Source organism: Marmota monax, unplaced genomic scaffold (genome assembly GCF_021218885.2).
Source record: "Marmota monax isolate L192 unplaced genomic scaffold, Marmota_monax_Labrador192_F-V1.1 WCK01_AAM20220418_F8-fsc00051, whole genome shotgun sequence".
Classification (NCBI taxonomy): Eukaryota; Metazoa; Chordata; class Mammalia; order Rodentia; family Sciuridae; genus Marmota; species Marmota monax.
This window is the reverse complement of record NW_026695202.1, coordinates 1,776,819-1,802,716: the sequence shown is the minus strand read 5'-3', so window position 1 is coordinate 1,802,716 and position 25,898 is coordinate 1,776,819. Positions and strand designations below refer to the sequence as shown.

General features: G+C 41.7%; 1 protein-coding gene across 1 annotated transcript in view; it reads left to right on the top strand.

Moving 5' to 3' along the window:
• Positions 1–1,792: 1,792 nt before the first annotated feature.
• Pah (phenylalanine hydroxylase) overlaps positions 1,793–25,898 on the top strand; it is a 69,032-nt gene continuing 44,926 nt past the window's right edge. Inside the window, exons 1-3 of the mRNA XM_046429744.2 lie at positions 1,793–1,978; positions 8,074–8,181; positions 25,087–25,270. Coding sequence (XP_046285700.1) covers positions 1,919–1,978; positions 8,074–8,181; positions 25,087–25,270 — 352 coding nt within the window. The 5' untranslated portion in view covers positions 1,793–1,918. The remainder of the gene's footprint in view (positions 1,979–8,073; positions 8,182–25,086; positions 25,271–25,898) is intronic.

Below are 25,898 nucleotides of genomic sequence, written 5' to 3'. Positions count from 1 at the left end.
TGCCCACCAGAACGGCACGATGGCAGGTCACCTGTTCTGCTCCCAATGCCTAGAACACCACCTGGTACACAGCACATGTCCTCAGTGGCTATTCATTGTCAAATTATGTGGGCATTTTTTAAAAGGGATCTCTTTTTTTAAAAAAAATCTTTATTTAATTTATTTGTATTTTTATGTGGTGCTGAGAATCTTATCCAGTGCCTCCAGCCACAACCCCAGCCCCCCTAAAAAAGGGATCTCATTCATGATTTTCCCCACCTATTTTTCCTTAATTTAATTGCTTTTATTAGTGCCTTCTAGTTATGGATAAGGGATTGGGTTCATTTTGACATAACCGAACAGGTATGGAATTTCATGTGCTCCATTTCAGTTCCCGGTGCCTCCTCTTTCCCTCTCTTCCTCCCTTCCTCCACTCCCCTTCCTCTACTTTACTGGTCTTCCTTCTGTTTATTTATCTACTTATTTTTAATCGGTGCTTTATAGAGGTACATAAAGGTGGAATTCACTGTGGTATATTTATACATGCACATAGTAGAATTTGGTCAAATTCATTTAGCATTTCCTCCCTTTCCTGTCCCTCCTCCCTCCCAGTCAATCTCCTTCCTCTCCTCCACGGATCTTCTCTCTGTCTTTATGATATGCAATCCTCTCCCCCTTTTCCCCCTTTACTTTGCTTTTGCTTCTGCATATGAAAGAAAACATTCTGAGTCTGGCTTATTTCACTTAGCATGATATTCTCCATTTCCATCCATTTACTGGCAAATGCCATGATTTCATTCTCTATGACATGGTAATTAGGAAGGATACAAATAATAATAAAGGCTGGCCAGGATGTGTGTGGGGGGGAAGGCACACTCATACGTTGTGGGTGGGACTGCAAATTAGTACAACCACTCTTGAAAGCCATATGGAGATCTCAAGAAAAACTAGGAATAGAACCACCACATGACCCAGTCATCCCACTCCTTGGTAATTATCCCAAAGAAATAAAATCAGCATACTACTGTGATAGGGCCATATCAATGGTTATATTTCACAAAAGTCATATTATGGACCCAGGTGCCTGTCAGTAGATGAATGGTTAAAAAATGTGGTATATATACACACAGTGGACATACTTTTAAATATTATCTTGCACTTACTGAATGTTGAATTAGGTGGCAAGTGGCTACTAAATGTTGAATACACCCCTTCTCCCTGTTATTCATGAATATTCCAGCAAGGTGCTGCTACAATTCTCCCTTCAGAGCCCCCAGCAGTTACACAGGTAGCTGAAGAACACATGGGTGGATTTTAGTCTAGGTGGCTCTTACCTTTGGTCGGTGGCTCCTGTGCTCAGTGTTAGTAATGTCATCCACGTGTGCTTCTCTAAAGACAAATCACAGCAAAGCCATTCACTCAGTGGTTAATAAAAGGGACCAAAAAGAAAATCTAAATTAGAGTCCTGGCTCTGCTTGATTGCGGGAGGGGGAATTGTGCACATGCTTGTTATCAGCAAGCTCTCTCAGGTTTAATTCTAATTGTACAGAACCTGCCCTCCAGGATTCTGAGAGTCCCAGAAGTGTCAAACCTGTCTAATCACCAGGACACCGATGACCCTGCACTTTCTGACTTCTTTCCTCCCTTCAGGGCAGGTTGCCCAGTGCCAAGTGTCTGCCACACCCTCCTGGAGTCCTCCCCTCCTGGCTGCCCAGAGCAGGTGACCTGGAGCAGGAGGTGGGCGGCTCTCCCTCTCTGCGTCAGGACAACGCCCACCAGAGGGGTGTCACCCTGCTTGTTGCGCAGCAGGAGGCACCCTTTGGAACCTGGTCTCCTCCCTGATGTAGGTTAAAACCCTTCGCTCCACGTTTGTTCAGGTTGCAAACCTACCTGCCACTGCAGCCCAGACTCACAGACCTCACTTCCCGGGGGAGCCAGCATGTCGGCTGTGGTCCTGGAGACGCGAGGCATGGGCAGAAAATTCTCCGACTTTGGACAGGTGAGCCAGAAGGGGCCTCAGCTACTCTGGTAGGGAAATTTGGATCCTAAACAGATCTGGAAAATTTCTGGTTTTTCCCAGTTTCAGAAGCTCACCAAGATCTCTGAATTCATTTGAAGATGTTGGGAATGTTTAGGAAGTCAATATATAAAGATTGTCCTCAATAATTATTTCCAAATGGAAGCATATCTGTCCTGGGTGGTCTTCAGGGGAAGAAAGCATTGCTTCAAGGGTTGGGGATCTGACTTTCAGCACTGCCACCAACCCGCTGTGTGTCATTAGAACCTTTCTGTTTCTTGCTTTCTCTTCTGTATACCGAAAGGGCTGGTCCTTAATGACCTGGGTGGGGTAGAGGGTCCTTCTAGATCTCTTCTATGATGTTTATAATGGACTCCCTGTCACTTATGGAAATGGACAAATTGTAAGAATTCCTTTCACTTTGGGGTGCAGATGGGACATGAAGAGTGAAAGGAAAGTGACCACAACACTCGGAGCAACCAAGAGATCTTTATTGCAGCAGTGCAACAGAGGAGAAAAGAAAGAAGGAAAGAAGTGTGTGTGTGTGGGGGGGCAGCTGGGGAAGGCTTTTATAGCCCTTCTGCTGTGCTGCCTAAATCTAACAGGGTCTGGGTCTGCAAGCTGCCTTGTTGGCACAAAAGGGGGTTAAGTGCTCGGCCTTGAGTGGCGGGCTACGTGTTCAGCCTTGAGCCGGGGATTGGGCGTTTGAGCTTGAAGCAAACAGGTGATAAAGAACCAGACGGAGGGTTAGAGAAGCCAGGTCATCCTGCAGCTAACTTTGTTTGGCATGCCCTGCAGACAGCTTACTCAGCCTGTCCTGCACCTAACAAAGAGGATCTGGAGACTTGCTCAGATCTGGGGAGAGACAAATTAAGCAGAGAGGAGATGGAACAAGAGTCAGCACAGACAGTAATAGAATCCTAAATGTGACTAGGGATGCTGCCAGGGAGGGTGGCATTCTTCAGGAGGCTGTCATTCTCTCGAGGTGAACAGGTGCAGAATGCATTCTATAATTTGACAGGCAGGAAATCTTACTCCAGGACTCGAGAGCAGATCCCAGAGGGGATCTGAGACTGTGACAGGGAGGATTATCACAGAGAGCAAAGAGGTAGGAGAGGAGAGGAGGATTGATGTTTAAGTTAATATAACTGGAGAGACTCCTGAAATTTGGGCTGGCTCCTTTTGGATCCCAGGAGATAGATCACCTCTGAAAATGGTGTACCGTCTACCAGAGTCAGAAGAACTTAGTGTTGAAGAGGGGTGGTGCGTGGTGCAGGCAGGTCCTAGAACTGACCTGTCCTCCATTTTGTTTCTGTGTGGCTGGAGGTGGGGACCCTATAGCCCTGGGAGGGAGTTAGGGCAGCCATCTGAGCACTGAGGTGAGGACACACCAGTTATCACCACCAATAACAGGGGCACTAGTAAAGAGGAGGGTTCCAAGTGTGCTCTGGTGCAACCTCTGCATCAGAAGCAGGATATTTTACTTTGCAGAGTCTCAGGTTGATTCATTTGTAAACTAGGAATAAAAATACATCTTAATGTTATATGAGAATTAAATAAAATAATGCTTATAAATCTCTTAGTATAGTTTCTGGAGCACTCGAAAGTGAGAATGTGTGCACCAGACCCAATTTGTTTTTTCAATAAAATGCAGCTCGGATATTGGCAGGAAGGAGAGATAGCAGGTCAGGCACCAGGCCTAGTGAAGCCCAGGAGGGGCATGCTGGAAGTGCAGTGGGGAGACCTGGGTTTTCATCCTTGACCTACTTAAGCTGCCTTGGGAAGTCACTTGGCTGAGATGAGGAGACTCAGTTGGGTATGTGTAAGATCAAGGTGGGAAGTGTTGGACTAGATTATTCTATAGGACTCCCTCCATCTCTGACAGTCTTCTAAAGAGACAGAGTTTATGCCTTCTTAAAATTCCCAACTCAGATAAGCAGCACACACTAGACATCCCTATGAGACATAAGGCTGAATGGTGAAGGAGCCATTTTCCTGGGGCATATAGTAAATCAGGGCCTTATTCATGCAATCAGCACAACAATCATCCACACAACCAAGACTCATTGAGCACCTGCTTTTCCCAGGCACAGTGGTTTTTTTTATCTGGCAAAAATTTTATCTTAGTGTAGGAGATAAACAATAACAAATTAACAAAATGAACATATGCTGTCATATAGAGATGAATGCAGTGAAGAAAAATGGATCAGATCAATAGGATAGAAGGTGAACAACACAGAAATCACATCAATGAATGGCAAAAAAAAAAAAAAGAAGAAGAAAACCACCTAGTTCTGACTCCCCAAACTGCACATTTCTTCACTATAATGTTTCCCTTGTAGGTAAATGCTAGAATATAGAAATATGCTGTACTCATACCATACAACGGAGATAACACTGAGACAGAAGATCAGTATCTTGTTTTCAGTAGTATTATAGTATAGATCTCTTTCTCTCTCTTTGATCACACCTGCAAATACAAACCTCCTCCACAACCCCCCAAAGCACTAACCTTAAAAAGTTAGGATCCCCAGAACACCCTTGCCAAAGTGGATTGCTTATAAATTCGAAATCAGCCCTTTTCCAAAGGTAATAGAACGCATTTGATATACACAACCAAAAAGAACATACTGTGTCTATTGTTGAACTTTCTGTGACTATTGTATTTCTCAATGATCAAAATTCTTTGCATCCTGGTTCCTGGTAAAATTCTCTCCCCTGGCTCTGTTTCTTCCTATGTAACTTTGGAACTGATTTACTCAGTCTTTTATTTATCCCGAGCACAAGTTTGGATAAGTCCACGCACATGTTTGTTGGAAACAAATAAGGTATAGTTTATAAGCCAATAAAAGTCTACTACAAAAGAGTTTTGATCAAGGGTCCCTGATTGCCTGGAGCAGAACAGCAGTATCAGAATCCAGACTCCAAATTTATTGAAGGCCACACCATTTCACAAACTACTAGGAGCTTCCTTTCACTTAAAGTCCCTCCTCTGCCAGATGTGGTGGCATTTGCCTATAATCCCAGTGACTCAGGAGGTTGAGCCAGAAGGATCACAAGTTCAAGGTCAGCCTCCACACTTAGTGAGAATTTGTCTCAAAATAAAATTAATAAAGGGCTAGGGATGTAGCTCAGAGGTAGAGTCTCTCTCTCTCTCTCTCTCTCTCTCTCTCTCTCTCTCTCTCTCTCACACACACACACAAACACACACACACACCTCACACTTTACAGAGAGGAAGCTATTGTGCCATTTCAGAGTCTGCCACTGGGAGGCAGAATAAGGGCATTGAGGTTGCTGGACTTGGGTTCAAGTCTAGCCTTGCTGCTCTTTAGCTGGATGTTCCTGCTGAGCCTCTTCTTCATTTGCAAAATATTGTTCCTACTTCAGGACTCACTGAGCCCTGACATTCAAACCCTTTGAACAGTGCTACCTGCTACCAACGATGATGCAAATTATCTGTGAAAAAAGTACTCAGTAGGGTTCCTGGCAAAAAGGGGGTACCCAGTCAGGGACAGGTACTGAGCATTGATACTAATAATGACAGAGTAGCACCCTATCATATGGTAAATGCACATTTGCAGACACATTTGAGAAAAGTCATAATTTAAAAACGGACTATGTATTTATCCATGGTTTTGAGGTTTTCCATTATTAAAAATCACTGGGAATGGTTTTGAAAACACAGAAGTTCATGGGCAAAATTCTGTTGGAGCAGGATCAATGCAGATAGACCACAGAGAGCAGGATTCACATGATGTCTGTGGGAACAGAAAAAGAGACTAACTTCTAAGGTTGTTGCTGGAGAAGACTGCAGTGAACTTGATTGGCTGGATACACGTGAGAGTGGGGTGGGAGATGGGTAGCTGAACTTCACCCACAGGGACATCTAAGACTTCACTGCCTTCGTGGAATGGAGATCTGTGGAGGCATATCAGGAATATCCTACTTTTCTTGGAGGTCAACAGGAGAAAGAAAGTTGCCAAGTGAATTAGAAACAGGGAAACCCTTTGTTATTTGAAGGAAACTGGAAAGGATTAAGGGCTCAATGCTCTCTGTAGGAAGGAGACTGAAATCAGACTCATGGGCACATCCCTGGGAGGGTTTATTGATTTTTATTGTTTTGGTTTCAGGGACTGAAGCCAGGGGTGCTCAACCACTGAGCTATATCTACAGCCCTTTTTATTTTGAGATTGGGTTTTGCTAAGTTGTATAGGGCCTCGTTAAATTGCTGAGGCTGGCTTTGAACTCACGATCCTCCTGCCTCAGCCTCCAAACTGCTGGGATTACAGGCATGTGCCATTTCACCTGGCCCCTGGCAGGGTTTCAAAGTGGGAGGTAAGAGTCTGCAGCAGGTTGTGACCTTGCACAGTACACAGGGATCAAGTCTCCTAGGTTCAGATCCTAGCTCCCCCGGCTAACTGCCACACCATGGGCCAGTTCCTTACCCTCTACAGTTGAAGGGGGGACTTGGTACGTAATCAAACCTAGTCATAGATGTTTTTCCAAATCAAGTGCTTACAATACCCAGGACACTACAGATTCTTTCTACTTTTTTTTTTTTAGTTATACATGACAATAGAATTCATTTACAAAAACATGGAATATAATTTGTTCTAATTCATTCCTCAATACGTCCTCCTCTTCCTCCCCTCCCCCCTCCCCTGTACCTTTCCCTCCAATCTACTGATGGTTCTGCTATTTGCTTATAATTTTTTAAAAAAATTATTAATGACAGATTAAAAATTTTTAAGAAAGATAACATCTGGTCCAAACAGGGATATGTCCAGTCTTTTATTTGAACCACCCTATAGTCCTACTTGCTGATAAATTCCCCATACTCCTGTTTCATGTGAACTTCTGGGAAACTCTGAATTCTCTGAATCCAAAGAATTCTGTCCTAAGGGTCATCAGTATTCATGTAGGGCTATTATCCAGAGACACTGATAAGAATCTGCCCAGTGTAGCTTTCTGTCACTGAGATGATGTAACACCCGCCCCATTAACCTCATTAACTTGCTTACAAGAGAGTAATTGTTCTGCACATTTTTCTCCTTCCTGTTTTGGGGGAACATGCTGCCTGTTTATGGGCACACTCAGAATTTTACATATGATTTTTAAAAACTCCAGGAACTCCGTTGGCAAACTCACGGACTGTCAACTCTAATCCCATCTCGGTGTGCATGTCACACGCATAGAGTATGTGCTAGATCCCTGACACATTCTTCACTAGTTCGTGAAAGGCATCCATCTTCTGATAGGTTATTTGTGTAGTTTGCAATTCTATTTCAGCAATCGGACACCTCAGATCCCAGTACGTGGCAACAAATTCATGCTGAGTTTTTTTTTTTTCCCTGCCAAAGGCTGAGAGGTCATTCATGTGTACTTTATGATATTTCCATGGTTTTCATATACTTCTCTTAATATTCTATTGAAACTTCTTCTTTTTATATCATCTGAATAGTGATTGGTTAGGCCTTATCAATAAAATGCATTTATAGGCAAGGAAACTAAGAAGGCTAAGTGATTTGCATGCAAATCACTACAGCTGATAAATAAAAAAGAGAGGGTTCCAAACCAGGTCATGGACTCGAAAGCCTGCCAGTGTTCTATTTTTAGCACTTTCCAATCTATTTCTCAATGCTTTCCTGGGATACTTTTTGAACCATATTTGATCACCTCTGAGGATCTTTTGATTTACTTTGAGTGGCTTATAGTCAGATTGTAGCTCCTAAAAGGTGGAAACACTTTATTCATCTTTGCATCTCTCCAAAAGATACAAAGTAAATCATGCCTGACATTTAGTAGTGCTCATTAAAAGACATCGATTCTTGGTGATGTCATGAATAAAGGAAACTTCTTAAAATTGAAAGATGACCTGGGAGTATCATTGACCATTCCATTGCCCTTTATTTATTTATTTTCTACACCACCACATATTTCTGTTTAGAATACATGAAGCTCATTGTATTCCAAGGCTTAACAAAAAATACAAGAACATTGTATTCCTATTTGGTTTCATGGGAATGAATTGCTAAGTGATGAAAAACACTTTAACCAAGTGCATCTGATTCTGTAGGAAACAAGCTACATTGAAGACAACTCCATTCAAAATGGCTCCATATCACTGATTTTCTCGCTCAAAGAAGAAGTTGGTGCACTGGCCAAAGTCTTGCGCTTATTTGAGGTAAGTGCTCTCTTCATTTTTGTCTTGAATAATGGCATAGCAAACTTTTGAGGAATTTTATAATTATATGCATTGAAAAAAATAGGATATAGAATTGAAGGCTCGATTTTTAGCTCAGGCCCTTACATTAACCAGCTGTACAACTCTTGTTAAGTCACACAATCTCTGAGCTTTTTAGTTTAAATATTCATAGTATGGTGCTGACAGTATGTGACTTGTCGTTTTCAACTGGGATTCTGTGTTTTGTAAAATGCCTAGATGCATGTTATATAAATGTTATATAGGATTGTAACTAAAGACCAGCCAAAAATGAAATGAAGAACCATTTGTTCTTTTATTCTCTAAATTAATTTTGATTATCTTGTACGTTTAGGCAGAAGATAACAGTAAGACACCATCCCTTCCTCAAACAGCTTAAATCCAAATTCTGTTCTTGAAAACAGTTGATGTTCTTGAAAATACTGGTAGTAGAGGTCTTATGATTAAAGGGGGTTTCATGATCAATGTGCTTGGAAAACTTGGGGTTGTATCATTTTATCTGATTTCTTTACTGTAGGAATTTTAGAGTCTATAAAATGCTAAAGCATATCACGTTAGTTTAAATGGGAAACGTGTGTACTGTTTTCCAAGCTTATCACTGTGGACTCTTACTTTTTAGGACATATATTAACATGTTGGAACAGAATTTAGGAAATGCTGATTTGAGCTTTTGCTGGGCATGTCTTCCTAACCCAGATTCCTCCCAAATATTTTGCCAATGTTTTAGCTGGGACTTTTTCTACCTGAGGATACATTGCTTTGTACCCATTTTTATCTGACCTCTCAGCTGATTGACACATTGGTTTGATCACACATTCAACAAATCCTTCGAGTATCTGGCTGGGTAGAATGAGACATCGCATGGAAACCTATGGATTTCTCAGTGCTTGGTGAAGTGTGGGGGCTACACAGAAGTTGTAAGGAAAAGCTGCCTTCTTTAAGATCCAGCAGGTCTGAGTAGCTGTGGAGCTGGGGTAGAGTGTGGGAATGTCTCTCAGTGATGTCAGCTCTACAGACATGATCTCATTCAATCTTATTTTTATAGCATGAGGTAGGGGCTATTTCTTTCTCTATATTTCAGGGAAAAGAACTGAAGTTCAGAGAGGTCAAGTAACTTGCCCAAGGTCACACAGATCCTGGAGATATTATTGGAACCCAGGCATTCCGACTCTAAGACCTACTCCCTTAACTGGTATTCAGTACTGCCCCAGACAAGACTGGCTTTATTATATACCACAGACATGAAAAGGCACTTTAAGAAAACTGAAGAAAAGTGCCGTCAAGAAAACCAAAACATAAAACTGTTCCATTTCTTCTGCAATCTCTCTCTTGTGCTGTCTCGGTGGCTTTTGTTATTTAGTTGTCTTCACCTTTCCTGGGCATTGTGGCCCCTCAGCTGCTGGACTGACAGCCAAGCTCCTATTACTGGTGAGAAAGCCCATCTCCCCTCTTCTGGGCCTGCTGTTACCACCTCACAGTGACGGTGACCCCCCAAGAGATTGAAGCCCTGGAAAAGAGATTCACATTGGACCAAATCATGCACCAACCACCTGCCAAATCTATGAGCGGGGAGGGTGACAGAGGAATGTGCCTGTCCCTCTCCACCTCTTGCCACCTGGTCACGACTATGGTGATGTGGTGAGCCTGGGTGGGGCCCTTGGTACAGAGAGCTAGGAACAAGTCCCCTATACTCCCTGCTGGGAAGTAGGGAGGGGACAGAGGCAGGGTTACAGGTGAGCTGGGACTCCACACACCTGGTGCGTGCTTGGCTGTCCCCTCCGACTTGGCTGACCACACAGAAATTCAAAGACACACGTAGTTAAGAATTTCAAGAGGACTCGTGGGCACCTTAGACCCCAAGAGTGAGCTCTGTGGAAATGCAGATTTTCTGTACCCAGGAGACACTCCTTGTCTCAGACCTAGACCTCCCATTTCCAGCATCCTTGAACAACTTGCTGTCTTCTCTGTGTTTCCAAACACTTTGACCTTTCACTGTAGAACTGATTCGCCTCTCAGTGTATACATTTCTGTCTGACCCTCAGGATGGTTTCTTCAAGGGGAGGATGTGATTATATCATCAGCCGACCAAGATTTTATAGACACTAATTGTTCAATTAAGAATCAAACTAGATTTAAATACGAGCAAAGGAAATTAGAATCTTCACTCTTTTACCATGGATTTGAAGGAGTATTCCTGAGCCAGTCAATTTTTACCCTGAATTTGCTAGTGATATTAAATATCAGTGATGAGTATGTAAACAGGCAGAGAACACACAGATTTCTTACACAGAGGAATTCTGAATAATTTAAGTGGTTGCTCCTACTCCTCAAGTGCAGACTTCCTTACCACACTTTGACCAAAGTAGATAGATATTGTCAAAAAGAAACCTAATATTAAAACAAAGCTTTTCTTAATGTTAAAAAAGATCAAAGAATATGTGGTAAAAGTGGCTCTTCATCCCTGAGCGCTTCCAACCCCAAATCCAGAATCCTGTCCAACCACAAGGAAAACATCAGATAAACCCTGATGGAAGAGCATTATAGAAATTATCTGGTTACTATTCCTCAAAGTGTCAAGGTCATTAAAAACCAGGAATGTCTAAAAAGCTGTCCAAGAGAATCCTAAATAGACTTGAAGAGGAAATGTCTGTGGCATCTTGAATGAGCTCCTCAGATGGACAAGGACGTTAGTTAGACGCAAACTCAAGAAATATGGATTAAGCATGGCCTTTAGTTTACCATAATGCATTGTGGCATCAATGCCTTAATAATAACACATGCTCTGCATTAACGTAAGATGTTCATAATGAGAGACACTGGGGCCAGGGTATGTGGAAACTCTCTGTACTATTCTTTCTTTTAGTTTTTTAATGCTAGATATGGAACCCAAGACCTTGCGCATGCTCTAACACTGAGCAACACTGACATGTTGTATAAATACAATGTCATTTTGTTGTCCACTGAAAATTGTTCTAAAAAAAATGAAACCTCTTGAAAAAAATCAAACCTGGTTATCCAAATGAATGGAGGATGTATGGCTAAACCACAGCAAGCAAGATCTGTCAAGAAGAAATCATGTTTTTCTGAGTGGCAAAGTCTTCCTTCTGGGCAACTTTTGTGTTCGATAGTTAATCACATTTTCTCTTCCAGAGGTTGCCCCTCGGGCTAAAGTCAGAGTTAATAGATTAAATAATAGTAAATGAGCAGGATGTTTACAATCTAATAAACAAACTGCAAGTAATTAAGTTACTAGAACTGGATGGAATGCACCCAGGAGGGTTGCGGGCGCATGTGTGCTCTGGGAGAATTCTTTGATGCATTATCCAGAATCTCAACTGTCCAAATCATTGAGTGGTATTTCTATACCCATTGTACAGAGGAGGAAGCAGGACACTGTACTGGTTGGTGAGTGAACAGTTGTTAGTGTGTGTGTGTGTGTGTGTGGTGTATGTATATTTTTTTTTTCAAAAAAATGCAATTCAGCAGTTACTCAAGAAATTGTCTAGGGCAGCATTACTCTGATACCTTTTTAACAGCCTGGCAAAATCAGAGTTAAATTAGATGTACATATATGAATACACCACAGTGAATCTCAAAATATTGACTGTGATACCACAAGAGTGGTATCCTAATTAGAATAAGATATATTCTATGCTTGTGTAAATATGTCAAAATAGAGTCTACTATGTATAAGTAAAAAGACAAAAATTGAAAAATTATGATCATTCGAATTACTGAGTTAAAGGAGAGAATCCAGTTTTACTATTTGTGGAACAACATTATACGATGTCAGGCACATAAGATTCTTGATCTGATCCTTATTGAACTTGCAGTGTTCTTGTTTTCTGGATGAAGGAACTGAGGTTCTGAGAGGTTGTGTAACTTGCTCGAGATCACACAGCTGATGCACAGTGAAGATGAGTTTGAACCCCGAATATCAGGTGCCAAAGCCCATGATCTCTGCACTATACCCCACAGCCTGCCCACGGCTGTCCTTGAACATATGAATCATCTTTGGAATGTTTAAATAATGCAAATATCCTGACTCCATTCTCTTTTTCTTGTGTTCTGTCTCCAGATATTTCTTTCTTTCAAACTGAAAAATGCATCGAAGTCTAAGAAAACTACTCAGATTCTCACTAGTCACTATCATCCACTTTTAGCATTTTGATATATTCGCTTTCATTTTTTTGTTGCATAATTATGGATTAAAAAAATCACAAATGAGCACATTATTTCTTAGGATGAAAAGTTAGTACATTAAAGATGAAGCTATTTTCCTTTCCTCTCTTCCCTCAATCCTGGCCCTCTTACAAACTTCCTGGCTAAGGAAACATTTATATGGGTTTAGTGTAGCTCCACCCTGTCCTTTAAAACATCAGTTGACATTTCAGGTGTCATGCTGTGCACATTGTTCTGCGACCTCTTTGAGTCAGCCCCAGAGAGCAGTCAAAATCATGGACTGGGGTTGGGGGACAGGGGCATAGGCTGTGGCTTTGAGAGAGCTGTTTGAGGACCTGGGCTTCAGTTCCTCACCTGTAAAATGGGAATAATGACAGTGTCTGCCTCACAGAGTAGTTCTGAAAATTCAACGACTTCATGCATGTAAAGGCCTTAAACAGCTTTAGAACTATTCAGTAAAAATGAATATATATGTATATTACATATATACATATTTTATCAATTGCAATATTTTGAATGTATATACATGTTGATATATATATGCACATGATTAATACCTTTTAATGTTTGAAACTTAGTTCTTAATATGTGTGCACTACAACTTATTCATCCCCTTATTTTTGACTTCTACAGGCTTTCCTCTTTTGTGCAGCCACAGATAATTCTGTAGTACTTATTTTATTTATTTATTTGCTTATTTTGGTACATAATATGCAAATGTTTATCTAGAGTAAGTACCGAGAAATGGACTTGTTGATCTTAGGGTATGAGCCCTTTTAATTTTAACATAAAGTACTAATTTGTTCCCTAATATTGTGTACCAATTTATACTCCCAATAGTTTACCTTTAAGAATATGTGCTTAAGTAGTGTGGCTCAAAAGGCCGACGAAGGAGGATCACAAGTTTAAAGCCAGCCTCATCAATTTAGCAAGGTCCTAAGTGACTTAGAAAGACCCTGTCTCAAAATAAAATATTTTTAAAAAATATTTTTTTAAATGTGGCTCAGTGGTTAAGTGCCCCTTGGTTCAATCCTGTGTGTGTGTGTGTGTGTGTGTACACATATATATGCATTTATATATGTATCTTAATATTTATTTTAATCTCAGACCATAAAATGGGTTAAGCATGGTAATTTATTGCTTTAGGTTTTATTTCCCTGATTATTAGTGAAAAGAGGGCATCTTTTTATTTTTCATAATATTAGAAATTTTCTCTCATAAATCATGAATTGTTCACCCAGGGTATCATTTTTTTTTTCCTTTTGTAAATTTGTCTCATTGATTTTTGAAATTTTATCTAATCTGAAGTTTGTTATGTGTGTGATAAATACTTCCCCCCAAACCCTTTCATTTTACTTGGGTTTATGGTATCATTTGTCATACTGAAATTTAAAATTTTGATATATCCAGTGTTTTCTGTCATTTCTCTCATGACTTTGGATTTCTATTTTTCCTTAATTTAAAAAACTCCCCTGATGCATGTTTTCATACTGTGACGCCAGGTCAGGTTTTAAGCTATGATCAGACACCGACCTGCAGGGAGGAAACTATTCAGTGTTCTCTCTCAGAATGTCCCAAACACATTTGATCATGAGATCTTATTTAGGGAAATCCTCTTACTAGTTTTTCTGGTATGAGTGTCTCACTAAATGAATGTTGGCTTGGAGTTATGAGCTCTTGACCATCAGTGGTAGCCTAGGTGTGAGGTGCTGGGGAACAGAACAGTGCTGGGGTTCACAATTTACTATTTGGAACCAAACCATGTGGATTCAAAACCCAGTTGTGCCACCTCTGAGCTGGTTGACCACAGGGAAGCAATTTACACTCTCGGTGGCTTGGTGTTCTCATTTTTTAAAGCAAAGGTAATAACAAGCCTATTTTACAGGGCTGCTATGAAAATTAGATGAATTAATTCGTAAAAGTCATTAGAACAGTATCTGGCAGATAGTAAGATCTCAAGAAATAAACGTGTTCTAATTATCTCTGTGCTCCATCATCTTTACAGGGATACAGAGCCTCAAGGACTTTTAAGTTCTTAGTCATAGGAAAAATAGTTTAAGGATGAGTTTTATTTGGTTTAAAGAAAAAAGACTTGGTGTAGGCAACTTGAGAGTGTAATTAACAAATTTTAAGGTTGATCATGGAAGAATCCTAGTTATTTTCTCTAACTTGAGAGACAAGGTCAATGAGTAGAAATTGGAGGTGACATGTTCCAAATCACTTATAGGCAATATCTCTACTGCAAAAGGAGCACTGAAAGCTCTTGATTTCAACATTTCAAAATAGTCAGCAAAAGGCAGGGCAGAATCAAATCAAACTGTGGAATAAATATATTGTCTTTCCTTAAAGCAACAAAAGAGAAAAATCTATGCAGCTCCTCCAAGATCGGCAACAGTGAGAAATCTCATGTATGGGGAGGCCCATCTGTGTTCTGTGGATTCTTGCTAAATACCATGGCAGAAACTCCATGCTTGAGAAAGTAGAAACATCCCTTGGTGCCCAATGGCATGGAAGAGATGCAACTGAGACCTTTAGCCAATCTTAGTAACTGCTCAGAATAATAAACAAAAGACTCAGTAATGTGACCCTAGGCCCTCTGACCCCTTGTCCTGACTCCATGTAGTGGAACTTCCTTAGCCTCTAACTCCTAGGAACACACTCTTCAAAGAAAAAATGAGGTCTGAAATATTTAGTTACCCAGGTTGGCTTCCCTGCCAAGAGATGAGAGTTCATCTCTTCCTCGGATAATTAGATCTAAAGTCACCATCCTGTTAAGGAATCACGTGATCTGTCAATGGACTTCTGGCCTTGAAGATCTCAGCAGGTAACTGACTCAGGATGTACCATGGTAGGGTGGACATTTGTAAAATATGTACAGATTCCTATGTTTATGGTGGTGGAGTTTGAAAAAATGTGATGACTTAAGACCAGATGATTAGGAATATACCAAAACTCATATATATATTTAGTGGTAGTTGGACACAAGACCTTTATTTTATTTATTTATTTTATGTGGTGCTGAGGATCAAGCCCAGCATGCTAGGCGAGCACTCTACCACTGAGCCACAAACCCAGCCCCTCTCCTCTAATTCTTTATATGTATATTTAAACATTTTCCATCACTCTCTATATTTTTAGTCCCTACTAGTTTATGTCCCACATCTTCTTAGGAAAATAATCTCCTGAGAATCTGACTGCTTAGTAATGAGCTATAAAATTAGAAGCAGGCTCCTGGGGGGAGTTGCAATGAAGAGGTCTCCCTTCCTCCTCCAACACTCACCTTGCCGTGTATTCTCCAGGGAAGGGAACAAGCAAAGACACAGAGCAGAGATATGGAGCTCTGAGATCTCAGGACATCTCAGAGGCCCTTAATTAACGACATTTAATGGATGGAGACACAGAGCTTCAGATCATGGAAGCTCTCCAAGGCTAGGCACATAAAATTTGCTTCAGAACTGACCTTCCACTTTCACAGTGCACTGGTCTTTTGTAAACAAAAGGAAAAGACACAGTCATATTAGACACATCCATTTGCTGTACCCTACTCAAGCCCAAAGAATCCATTCCTCCCTAATCAGATGTTGGATGATCTCACATCGTCTCATTTATGCATCTTTGGAGTATCTGCTGTGGTCACACCCTAGACAGGTGATGCAGACACGGGCATCAGTGAAACAGCCCTCCACTGCCCGTAAAACGTGAAGACTGCATCAACAGGGAGTTTCCATGGTGTATACAGCGGGTGCCCCGAGGAACTCAAGGTTCTGTGGGCTTCTTCACCCAGACCGGAGGCCGACAAGGTGGTGGTGGTGGTAGTGGGTTCTTGAAGTCGTAGTGTTTCAGGTGAAATGTGAAAAGGTTGGCCAGGAGGAGGAAGAGGAAGGGTAGATTCTAGAATCAAGGAACAGCAGCCTTAAGGCGAGAGGAGAAGAGCAAGTGGAGAGGTTGCAGAATCCGCAAATCCTTTCCTGTGTGCAACCTCAGCGTTTCTGGGAGCAGAAGGACGAGAACATACAGGTTGTTTATCATTCTGAGGTTTGGACTTTAAAGCCTCACCTGTGATCCCCAGGGCCTTGCTGAGCAAGTCGGGATTGAAGGTGAATCACGAGAACCGCTTTTACCCCCTGGTCTTAGGTCCAGAACATCCACGGGCAGCAAAATGTTCCCCAAGAACATTTCTTCTTCTTTTTTAAAATTTATTTATTTATTTATTTATTTTTAAGTTGTAGTTGGACACAACACCTCCATTTCACTTGTTGTTTTTTAAAAAATGTGGTGCTGAGGATCTAACCCAGGGTTTTGCACATGCGAGGCGAGCGCTCTACCGCTGAGCCACAACCCCAGCCCAAGAACATTTCTTCTTTATTTAAAATAAGACATTTGAGTTCTATTGGAGAAAAAAAAGGTTTTATAGCCCAGATGACATTTTCACTTGATTTAAATGCCAAAATATAGATAATGCTATAAAGAGGATCATGTAACTCACTTGCTTAAGAAATAAAACCGTATAACCAACTAAGTCCCTGGATGCCCCTTCCCCAGGCACCTCCCTCCTCAGAGGAAGCTATTAATCTGAACTTGATACATTATTCTCATACAACATTTTATATTTTTGTTATATAGAGATACCCCACCAGTGACACATAGTTTTGTAAACCTCTGCTCTTCGTAATAGGGAAATCATATTGCAATTCCCTCTGCAGTTTCCTATTTAGGGGAGGGGAGTGGACCTTGTTTTTTTTTTTTTTTAGAGAAATTTTTAAAATATTTATTTTAGTTTTCGGCGGACACAACATCTTTGTTTGTATGTGGTGCTGAGGATCGAACCTGGGCCGCACGCATGCCAGGCGCGCGCGCTATCACTTGAGCCACATCCCCAGTCCTGGACCTTGTTTTTGAGGTTTGTCCATATTGATATGTGCAGCTCTTGCTTTTCATTTTCCCCTCTCTCTATTCCATTGTGTGATTACACATTATTCACCCACTTGATGGACATTTAGGTTGTTTCCATTGCTTTTACACTGAACATGTTCCAGAGGGTTGATGACTTATGAAGTAGAAGAATCTCTAATGGAAAATTAGCCTTGCTTTTAGCTGCACGTATTTGAGAACTAGCAACACGGAGCTGGCTCTCAAAACTTCCATTGTGAAGCCAGATCTCATATTGTGATGGTGTAGACAGAAGACGGTGGCCCATTGGTGACACAAGAGTTGGGACTCCTCATCAGTAGCCTCAATGGAAATAGTCCGCAAGGTCTTTTCGATCCTCCATCTCTTATCACTCAGCTGGCCAGAAAAATTGTAGAAGGAAGAATAAAAAGAAAGAGAAGTTCTTCTCCCTGAGGCCTGGGGCAGAGGCCGGGATAAGCTGCTGTTGTGCTTCTTCTGGCCGAGGAACGGGTTCCTCTGAATTGGAGGCATGGGGAAGGCAGAATCTCTAACAGAGGGAGAGGACAGAGAGAAGACAATTCCAGGGGGTGGCAGAGGACCCTCCAAGAGGGAGCCAGGGTGAGATCCTGCAAGAGTCTCCAGGGGGAGAATCCACTGAAATCCCAGCTTTCCCCTCTTGGAGACCCCCAACTCCCACCCCTGGGTGCAGTGGACTAGTCTTGGGCTTCATGTAGAATTTAACTCAGACTTTCCTGGATGACTCTGGTTTTCTGATAAACCCTGTTGGCATAATTCCTTACACCTTTGGCCAGCCAGGGCTGTTGCTGACCCTCTCACAAGAGAGATCAGTGAAATATCCAAGAAGTCCTGCCTGCACCTCCATGACATTTCTCTAATCTTTGCAATTATCATTGATCGCCCCAAACATGGTAGTAGCCTCCACCTCCTCTCACTAAAGTCTACTCTTAAAACAGCTGCTGGGGTGCTCCTGTTAAAATCTGAGTCAAATCATCTCTCTCTTCTGCCTCCCATAGCTTCCTTTATCACTTAGAGTAAAAACCGAAGATCAAAGAATGGCCAATATGGCCTTCCAGGGTCTATGCTGGTCACTTTTTTGCCTCTTGTCCAGTTACCTTCCATCCTGCTCACTCTTCCCCCAGTTCTACTAGCTTCCTTTGTGGTCCTCAGTTATGTTGTCTACCCCAGGACCTTTGCACTTGCTGTTCCCTCGGATTTGTCCCCACACTGACATTAGGTTTATGTTTAGATGTCCCTTGCAGATATATTTTTGAATCTGATCCCTCTTTCCTGCTTTACTTTTTTCTCTATTGTGCTGAACACCATCTGGGGACTGTATTTGACTCATTTTCCATAGCTACTGTTTATTTCTGCCTTGGAGAATTTGAGCACCAGGAGGTCAGGACATTTTATTTTTTCTTGCTTTGTTCACTCGCTCACACCAGCACGGAGAACAGCATTGGGCATAGGGGAGGGGCTCAAGGGAATGAATCATTGAAAGCTCCTACCTGTTCTCTGAGACCAGCGACCAGGGACATTCTTTGTAGATGTCTTTGATGTTGGCTCCAGAAACCTCCCAAAGAGGTTGGGGTATCACTTAGTTGACAACAAGGCCCGGCGGTAGCCTAAGTAGCCCTTCCCTTCCACTCTGGTCACATCTCAAAGTGGGCTCACCCTTCCCTTCTCTTTTTTTGAAGTCTGCTCTCAGAGAAATGGCTGAGAAATACTGAAGGGCAAAAAAGGTATTAAAGGTAAAATGGCCTAAAATATCATGTGTCCCACCTGCCAGGGAAAGGTGTGTCTATTCCAAGGTGAGGAGGAAGAATACAGCAGGAATTGACTGTGCTCGTAAGAGTCAAACCCAAATGGTGCTGGGCATGTTTTCACCCTTTTAATTCTCACTCATTAAGCTGCCAGGAAAAAAAGAAATGTTATCTTTAAACACAAGCAAAAATTCAGAGTGGCCAATGAGCATATCCAAAGGCAGTGAGCGGCAGAATGAGAATTTGAACTTCCGCTGGTTCTGAAGCCCAAGCTATTTTCAGGAGACCAATCTCCTTTCCTCATAGAATCGGATACTGACGGAGAGAAGGGGATTCAGCATGAAGCCAGTTTGGGACCCATTCCATGGCAGAGTCACTAATAATGTAGCAAATATTTCAATTCAGAGAGGAATTTAAATGTTGTCACCACAAAGAAATGATAGCTAGCTGAAGCGATGGATAGGTGGACCTCCCGTGATCATTCCACAAGGTACACAGAAAGCCAAACCTCACGTTGTATCCCATCAATATATGCAATTATTTGTCAATGAAAAATAAAATACAAAATGGAACTTAAAGGATCCAGAAGAGCAAGCCAAGGCATCGTCATTGTGAATCGTATAATTTTATTCACTTGCTTCCAAAACCTCTTTAAAAAGTGTCCTCCAAGATGGGAAAAGAAACAGGCCTCTGGTCCATCCTTTGTAAAATAGGCAATTCATCTTAACCTGCCACACACTTTCTATTCCAGAGTCCTAATCAATCAAGGTTTTACATGGGTTATGTGTATGAATAAGTTAACTTTTGAACAAATCATGAATTTGGTTTTTAAAAGTTTAACACTAGCAGGGCTCAGTGGCACACACCTGTAATCCCAGCGGCTGGGAGGCTGAGGCGGGAGGATCTCTAAGTCAAAGCCAGTCTCAGCAAAAGTGAGGAGCTAAGCACCTCAGTGAGACCCTGTCTCTAAATAAAATACAAAATACTGGGGATGTGGCTCAGTGTTCGAGTGCCCTGAGTTCAATCCCAGGTAACCCCCACCTCCAAGAAATGTTTTTTTAACAGTAAACCTTTTTGCCCTTCCTTACCTGTCCCCTTGGAGTAAGATCAAGATATGGTGACTGTGGGTGGGTTGGTTTGGAGACCTACAAAGAACTCTTGTTTAGTTTAGAAAATTCATTTACAAAATTATGATCCTAACTAGGCTCGGAAATTAATTTCTAAAGCCTCTCTTGGCAATCAGAATTATTTGTTTCTAAGGATCTGTACTGATAAGCGGAAACACACCCCAGGAAAGAAATTGCCTGGTAAACACAGGGTTAATTATTAACAGGTTGATAGAAATGGGGAAGAAATAAAGACCCCAGCTGAATGTTCAGTGCATGCTGAGCCAGAAACTCCTCTCATGTAAGACTTGGAATATTCACCTGATGTCACCATAAACATTTTGATGCTTTTCATCCAAGATTTTTTTTGGACCTGACATAATTGTTTTAAACGTGTTTTAATTGCCACATATTAATATACATCACAAGTATTTCTCTGAGTGGTTATCATTATAGTCATTTAATAAATAAAGTTAATTTTTATAATAAAAGTAATAAATGATATTTTTAGAAAAGTTCAACTATGATACAAAAAAAAAAAAGAGAGAAAGATGAAAGAAACCAAATCACCCCTAAACCCATCATTTAGAGATTGCTGCTTTTAACACATCTTAAAGGATGGGTGACCCTTCATTTTTTGAATGTCATTGTTACTTGCTTTTTAATGGTTGCATAATTTTCCACTTTAGTTAGAATAAAAACTTTGGTGAAAAGTGTTGTGAATTGTTCCCCTTAGCCTGATCTGCAGCATTATGACTGAGTCATGGCATATGTGTTGTGGTTATTCCCAAAGTAAGAAACTTAAACTTCTCTTTGAAAGTGGCTGCTTCACCGGGTGGGGTGTGGGTGGTGAGCACTCCTAACCTATGACTCGCCTCCCAGAACTTCCTCCCTCTGCACACACCCCCTCTTACTGCCCCTGGCCTGCATCCTAAACTCCAGCACAAATAAGCCTGCCCCACACGTGTCCCTTTGTGGTTCTTGGTTCTTCTGTGTTCTCCTCCCTGCAGAAGGCAGGGGTTGGTTGTCTCTCCTTTGGAAGTTTCAACATAGGTCAGGAAATGGGAAACTTCCCCTTCTCTTTCTTCCTGAGCCAGGAAGGATGATCTTGCTCTTTGCTTTGTTTAGGAAACAATCTGTTTGCCAGAGATAGCTTCAGAGCTTGCATTATCTCTCTGGCCTTCCTAGGATCCGTCTGTCCACCACTCGGGCCTCCATCTAGTCTCACCTGGTCACCACATGAGCCCACAAATGATGGCAGCATCTTGTGTCCTTGGGTCATGGGGTGGGACTGAAGGAGGAGAGTCTGAGGTCACTTAGTTAAAAATATCCAGGGCCCTTAACTTTTTGCATTTGACTTAATGATAATGATAAAAGCTGACATTTGAGGAGGGCTTGATCCCTGGCAGGAAAGGCAGTGTGGTGAGGAGACTAATGACTAAGATCAGAAGAGATAATTGTCCCTCCCTTTTGCTGGCAGTAGAGCATCTTCAGCTCCAATTTCACTTTTTTTTTTTTTTTTTTTTACATTTTCTTTAATGTCCTCAAAGGATTACGGGAAAGCTCACGGAAAAGAAGATCAAACTGTAAAGTGATCCTCAAGTGGGAAAAGGTTTCATTATTGTAGTTCTATGTGGCTTCTCCAACCCTGGACCATAAACAAGGCCAAAGATAGAGACCTCTCTTCAACTATCTGGTTGATGAACTTTTTTTTTTTTTTGACATTTTAGAGTTATTTATGTTATTGAATTTTCAGGGCATTTTCTGTTCATTTAAATGTTGAGATCACCCTTATTATTTGTTTGCTTTAATAAAACATAAACCGTACTCCCTTGGTTTTTCTCTGTAATGAACTAGCACTGGTGTTCTCAGCAGGTGATATGCTCAGTACTTAAAATCGGAGGGTGGACTTCAGTAACTAATTATTTGTGTGCCTATGTAAGAAAACAACCAAAAGAGCTAAAACGTCACCGTCTAAAAACATGGAAGCAGAGTAGCCACAGTAGATGATCCTTATTTTTGCATTTGTATGGCATTGGACACAGTAACTTTCACAGCTCTTTGTAGGGATGCGGGTGTGGCACGCTGGAGCATCAGGGGAACTTCCAGTGGGCAGCTGACTAAGGGCTGAAGGTTCACTCCTTTGTGTGGGGGTCCAGCAGGTTTTACCAGATTTCACCAGGCTCTGCTGCTGGGCAACATCCGTCTCTCCTTCTGAACTAGTATAATGTATCCAGATGTTGCAAGAGAACTGTGACATCTCATTGTCAGAGATGGGCTCCAGGCCCCAAATCCCCTCTGTTTGGAAGGAAGTCAGAGCCAAGAAATAAGTGAGACTTTCAAGTTATTCAGCAGTGCCATTACCATCACCATTATCGTCACCACCATCATGATTTTAGGAATGCATTTGGACAAATGCCACAGCCAGCCATGTGCGTCTTGTTTATGTTCTGGTGATTTTGCACCTAGAACTCCATCAATGCCAAAGTAAATCTCAGGGAACTTGATCGTAAAATTAGGGAGTTCTTTGGACAAACTGAGGAAGACCTGACATGAAGGTGGTGATGAGGAACAAGTTGCTCTTTTCTAAGAAGGCATTTCAAGTGCAATCCCTAAAAACTCATGAGAGACTTAATTTATTTTTAGTTCCCTACATTTTTTTAGAACATTTTAAATATTTTTTGTATGTGTGAAGGTATTTAAGAGTAGCCAAGCATAAAAAATGACTTGAAAAAATTACATATAACAGAGATAACATCAATATACAAATGGTTATTATTAATCAGTTAAAAAAAACACCCAGAAAACTTCATAATGGGAAAATGGCATGAACCAGTAATTTATGAAAGAAGAAATACAAATAAATGATCATTAACCTCAGGAAAAAAAAATGTGTGGTCTCCTCTAAACAATGAAATAAAAAAAATTTGAGTAATGAGTTATGAGTTATCTTCACTATCAGGTCAAGAGTATTGAAAGTTTGGGCAGATGAGAAGTAAGGCTCTAATAGAGAAGAGGTGTGGATGAGTATGGCCTTTCCCAAGGGCAATGGGTCAATATATAAAAATGTTTTAAAGGGAACACAACTTTGCAACTCGGCAACATGGCTCCTAGGCATTGATGTTGAGAAATCAGGCAAGGAGGGAAAAGTGTATGTATAATGTTACTCACTGACTCTAGTGGTGAAAAATAACACGAGCAACTTACTTGTCCATCGTCGAGTGCTTGCTGAAGAAGTTATGGAGCAGCTGGTCTGAGGGGCTGGGGAGGGTAAGGTCAAAGTAGAAGCTGCTTCTTCATCTCTGCGCCTCCCCTGACCCACCATGCTTGAGACTTAAAGAAAACACTGCAAGGAGACAGGAGGCCGAATTGGTGCCTCTTCTTTCCCTGGGGTTTCTAGAATCTTCCTTGTTCTGCCACATGGTGATTCAAAGTCATGGTGACATCTGAGTGTGGTATGGATTAGGATGGACCTTTTCCTACTTCTTTACCCACAAATCTTTCCATGTGCCTTGATAATTTTGGTCCTTTGAGGACATTGTACAAGGTGTCAAGAATTTCACCTCTTCTCACCCCCCAGGGCACAGCCACATCACATCCCACATCACAGCAATGGCCTCCTGCCAGGAGGCCAGACCTATCGGTGGGTCTGTCATACCCCCAAAGCTTATTCTCCAAGTGGGAGTCAGATCGAATCTGTTGGCACCGGGAAAGCCTATTTTTCTATGCTCGAAACCTCGTAAGACCCCTATTTCTTTCCGAATGATCTGCATAACTGGCCTCTCCCCTGGGTCTATTCTGACTTCTTCTACTTTTCCTTCATCACTTCCTTGGCCTTGTTCATGCTGGTCTTGCTTGTTGTCCCTTCAACAGGGCAGCACATGACCTTAGTCTCTTTACCTCTGTCAACTCCTTAGGACTGACCCAACATCAGTCTTGCCTTCTCCCGAGACCTCTTATGTCCCCCATCCAATATGCCAATGCACCCTCCTTATTTCTCAGGACAGTCTCTCCCCTTCACCCTGCTCTGCTGTGCTTTTCTTCCTTATCCTTTATCTTTTTAAAATAATAACTAAATTATCTTTTATGCTTGCTGTTTGTATGTCTTCAACTTGAATGTTTTGTTCACTGAGGGACCCCAATTACCTAGAAAGATGATTGGCATCTGATGGGTGTTTTACACACATACACACACACACACACGGATGCACACACTTGTTGAATGGCATAAAAGAAACCCAATGGATCATATAAAGATATTAATGGCAATTACTTAATTTTTACTGAGCATTTACTATGTGCTAAGTAGTGGGATTGTATGCACCAGCTCATCCAGGGCTCCCAAGGAACTGATGAAGTGGGTATCTTTAAGACCACTCATTTATAGATGGGAAAACTGAGGTTTAGAAAGATGAACACAAGCTGCCTAAAATCTCATAACCAATATACTTTAAACTTAGATGTAAAGCCAAGAAGTCTGAGTGCTGAGAATTCTGTTTCAGCAAACCAACGTTGCTTCTGCACTATCTCTTAATTGAGATCGTGTGAGATTTAACTTGGAAAAGGGGGTTTTTTCCTATGTAAATAATTTTGGCCACCACTGTCCTTGATATTTGAACCAAACCAAAATCCTGTGGTAGCAAATCTAAGCCAGTAGTAGGTTTCCAAGTGATCAAATACCGTGACATTTGAATAATTCCTCCCACCACTTGCCATTTGGGGCTTGGTTTTGCAGAAGAAAAAGTAAACATCTGTTGATCATTTAAGGACTTTCTTCTACTGTTATTAAAAACAAAATCTTACCCCTCACCTCTACATGTTGCTATGCTGTGTCTGGGTGTGGCTTTGCATCTTTGGCCTCTGTCGGTCACAGTGACTGTCCCCTCACACTCAATTCTTTCTTCCAGGAGAATGACATAAACCTGACCCACATCGAGTCCAGACCTTCTCGACTAAACAAGGACGAGTATGAATTTTTCACCCACCTGGATAAACGCAGCATGCCTGCCCTGACCAGCATCATCAAGATCCTGAGGCATGACATTGGCGCCACTGTCCACCAGCTCTCCCGAGATAAGAAGAAAGACACTGGTAAGAATTAGAAGGGCCGGGCGCGGGTGGCACACACCTGTAATCCCAGAGGCTCCGGAGGCTGAGACAGGAGGATCGCGGGCAAGTTCAAAGCCAGTCTCAGTAAGGCGAGGTGCTAAGCAACTCATTGAGTCCCTGTCCCTAAATAAAATACAAAATAGGGTTGGGGATGTGGCTCAGTGGTCAAGTGTCCCTGAGTTCAATTCCCAGTACCCTCCACCCCCCCCAAAAAAAAAAGAATTAGAGAAATCCTGGGACACAGGGGTCTGTTTTTATAAAATGACACACAAATAATGCCTCCCCTGGAAACCGTTGTGGGGGATTAGAAGAGAGGATGTAGGTAAGGGACCAGGACTAGCTTAGCATGTCAGGGACATATAGCAAATTAGTTTCCTCCTCTTCAAAATAGCTGTTTCTTAGATTAGTAGTTCTCTTTCTCTCGCTGCGATTTTTAGACCCTGAATCCATCATCTCTCAATCTTCTACCTCCAGAGGTGGGATGGTTAGGGTGCCAGGTGCTTCCTATGCGAATGCAAATCCAGAATAAGATGCCTAGTGGTCTCCATTGCCACCAGAGGACTGTCTCAAGACCTGTGCATAACATGCCAGTCCTGGAGCTGGGCCTGCC